Below are 3,077 nucleotides of genomic sequence, written 5' to 3' on the forward strand. Positions count from 1 at the left end.
TAACTGCATTTGCCAAAGTGACCATCACCGGTCCGAGTCATCATTTCTATAAGTTTCTCGACGACCAAAATTAAACTGACACCACTGAAACCAAACTACAAAACTGAAAACCTGAGCACTACAATCCTAATGTTACAGCAGCCAAACCTTTTCAGGGTTTGCAAAGATCAAGGAGCAGAAAACAAATGCTCTTAGTCCCCAACCTTCCAAAAGGCCCCACAATCACCAGTAGCATTGCTGTGAAAGTCTAAAAAGAGAAAATTATATTTGGAGATTGAGCAAATCCACTTGTTCGGAATAATTAACTGCAATCAAATCCAGAACTTGTCTGATAGTTTGCAGTGTGATCATCTTGAAACTGTAACTCCAAAATAAATTACTTTCAGATGACATGGCCAAGAGAGTGGCTTAGCAATTAGTTTTAAACTTGAAATTTACTCTGTTGTGGATTGAAGAAAATGTCTCTACTTTCAAAGGAACTTAAGTAATTAACCTTGAAACTTAATTGTACAAACACAGGAACAATAAAAATGCCACTGAGAGAAAAGAACTATTCTATTTATAACCCCCATCCTTCAGCCACATTGACCTACTTCTGGGGCACTTTTCAGGCCAAATGTAGCACATAACAAACATATCTTTCATCTCGTCACTTACAATTACAGTCCTTTCTTAGAAAGTGAATTGCTTCAGAACATCACTCATTAGGAGAATGTCCTATTTGCACAATTAATAGGATAGGGAGATTTCACTGCACTCATTTCTGCCATGATGTGTGTGACAAACATTGGAAAATGCAACTATGAGGCAAGTGCCAAAGTTGACAGGCAGCGATGCACAGCATGTGGTATTATCTGCACCAACACCCTTGTAGTGTCTAAAATATGACATGAAACATATGTTTGCAAACAAATCACGAGTCAATGCTTCCCCACAATGGAGTATCATTCCACAATATGGCAAACTTGATCTTGTAGAGAGCGAAGCCGGTATTATTTATTCTTTTTTAAATGTTCAAGTGCCCAATTCTTTTTTTCCCAATGATGGGGGCAATTTAGCGTGGCCAATCCACCTACCTTGCACATCTTTGGGTTGTGGGAGCAAGACCCACACAGACACGGGAGGAATGTGCGAACTCCACACGGACGGTGACCCGGGGCCAGGATCGAGCCCGAATCCTCAGCACCGTGAGGCAGCAGTGCTAACCACTGCACCCACCATGTCGCCCCCTCCACCCCCCCCAGCATTATTTCCATCTCTTACCTTTTTAAAAAGAAAACACCTGCAACCCACAAAAATATTCAACATAAAATATGACAAGACATTCATGGCTTGCAAACTGAAATTTGCAACCCATATAGAGAGCGCCAGAGCTGCCATACACAGACATATTTGGGAGTTTGCAGCTGCCAGTGACATTGGAGAGTACATGGGTTTTTGATTCGTACAGTACATTCCAAAAATGGAAGAGAAATTGAAAGGGATTTTACCCCCATTAGCTCCATGGGCACATCAATACTATCACCAAATGATCATTTTGGGTCAACTCACCTGCACCAGATCGTCAATGGTGTTCTGCAGTCTCTGTTTCGCTGTTTCATGCTGTTCTTTAAGCACTTCAATTTCCTGGTCATGGTTCGACACCTCCTCCTTCAGGACACCTCGAAGAGCTGTCAGCTCTCTTTCCCTTCGCTTCAACAACTCCTGCTGGTCTTCTTTAGCTAACAGCACCTCTTCCAACTGCTGCTTTGCCTGTATCATTTCCTGGAACCACACACAGCATTAAAGCACATCCCCAATAACATAGATTACCACAGAATTCCTACAGTGCAGAAGGACGCCATTTGGCCCATCGAATCTGCACCAACCCTCTAAAAGAATACCCTACCTAGGCCCAATCCCCTACCCTAACCCCGTAACCCCACCTAACCTACACATCTTTGGACAATGAGAGGCAATTTAGCATCGCCAATCCACCTAACCTGCACTTCTTTGGACCGTAGGAGGAAACCCACGCAGATACTGGGAGAAGGTGCAAACGCCACACAGTCACCCAAGGCCGGAACTGAACCCGGGTCTGGGGCGCTGTGAGGCAGCAGTGCTAACAACTGTGCCGCCCTCAGATCACTGATACAAATAGCCTTAACGTAAGCAGTTTATGTTTAAAGAAGTTATTTAAAATATATACACAACAAAAATTATTTTTTATTAGCAGTTTTGGAAGCTTCATTTAAAACAGTACTCTTTTCCTTTCCTGAAGGTGCTGACTTCTGCTGAGGTTTGTTTCTACAGTCACTGGCCCAGCTGAGAGACCATACATAAAACATGGGTCATTCTGATCTGTACGGCTGAGTAAGAATACGAGAGTACTTGCCACTCGCCTGGATGAGTGCAGCAGTTCCAACAACACTCAAGAAACTCAATGCCATCCAAGGCAAAGCAGTCCAGTCTGCACCCCATACCATCAAGATTCACTCCCTCCACAACCCCCAATGCACAGTGGCACCATCTGCAAGACGCACCGCAGCAACTCACCATGGCTCCTTTGACAGCACCTTCCAAGCCCACCACCTCTATCGCCTCCAAGAAGAGGAGCAGCAGATACATGGGAACACCGCCACCTGCAAGTTCATCATCCCAGCCACTCACCATCCCGACTTGGATATACATTGCCGTTCATTCACTGTCGCCGGGTTTAAATCCTGGAACTCCCTCCCTAACAGCACTGCGGGTGTACCTACACCACATGAACTGCAGCAGTTCAAGCAGACAGCTCATCACCACCTTCGCAATGGCAATTAGAGATGGGCTATGAAAATGCAGGGGCAGCACGGTGGCGCAGTGGGTTCGCACTGCGGCCTCACGGCGCCGAGGTCCTAGGTTCGATCCCAGCTCTGGGTCACTGTCCTTGTGGTGTTTACACATTCTCCCTGTGTTTGCGTGGGTTTCGCCCCCACAATCCAAAAAAAGATGTGCAAGTTAGGTGGATTGGCAACGCTAAATTGCCCCTTAATTGGAAAAAAAATGAATTGGGTACTCTAAATTTAAATTTAAAAAAAGAAAATGCAATGCTCACA

At 44.8% G+C, this 3,077-nt stretch overlaps 1 protein-coding gene across 2 annotated transcripts in view; it reads right to left on the bottom strand.

Moving 5' to 3' along the window:
* The window catches only part of cgnl1 (cingulin-like 1), a 191,908-nt gene that overhangs the window by 89,008 nt on the left and 99,823 nt on the right, over positions 1-3,077 (bottom strand). For both annotated transcript variants that reach the window (XM_072470717.1, XM_072470718.1), the window contains exon 8: positions 1,552-1,764. In XM_072470717.1, coding sequence (XP_072326818.1) covers positions 1,552-1,764 — 213 coding nt within the window. The remainder of the gene's footprint in view (positions 1-1,551; positions 1,765-3,077) is intronic.

This window comes from Scyliorhinus torazame, chromosome 12, assembly GCF_047496885.1.
Source record: "Scyliorhinus torazame isolate Kashiwa2021f chromosome 12, sScyTor2.1, whole genome shotgun sequence".
NCBI classification, from domain to species: Eukaryota; Metazoa; Chordata; class Chondrichthyes; order Carcharhiniformes; family Scyliorhinidae; genus Scyliorhinus; species Scyliorhinus torazame.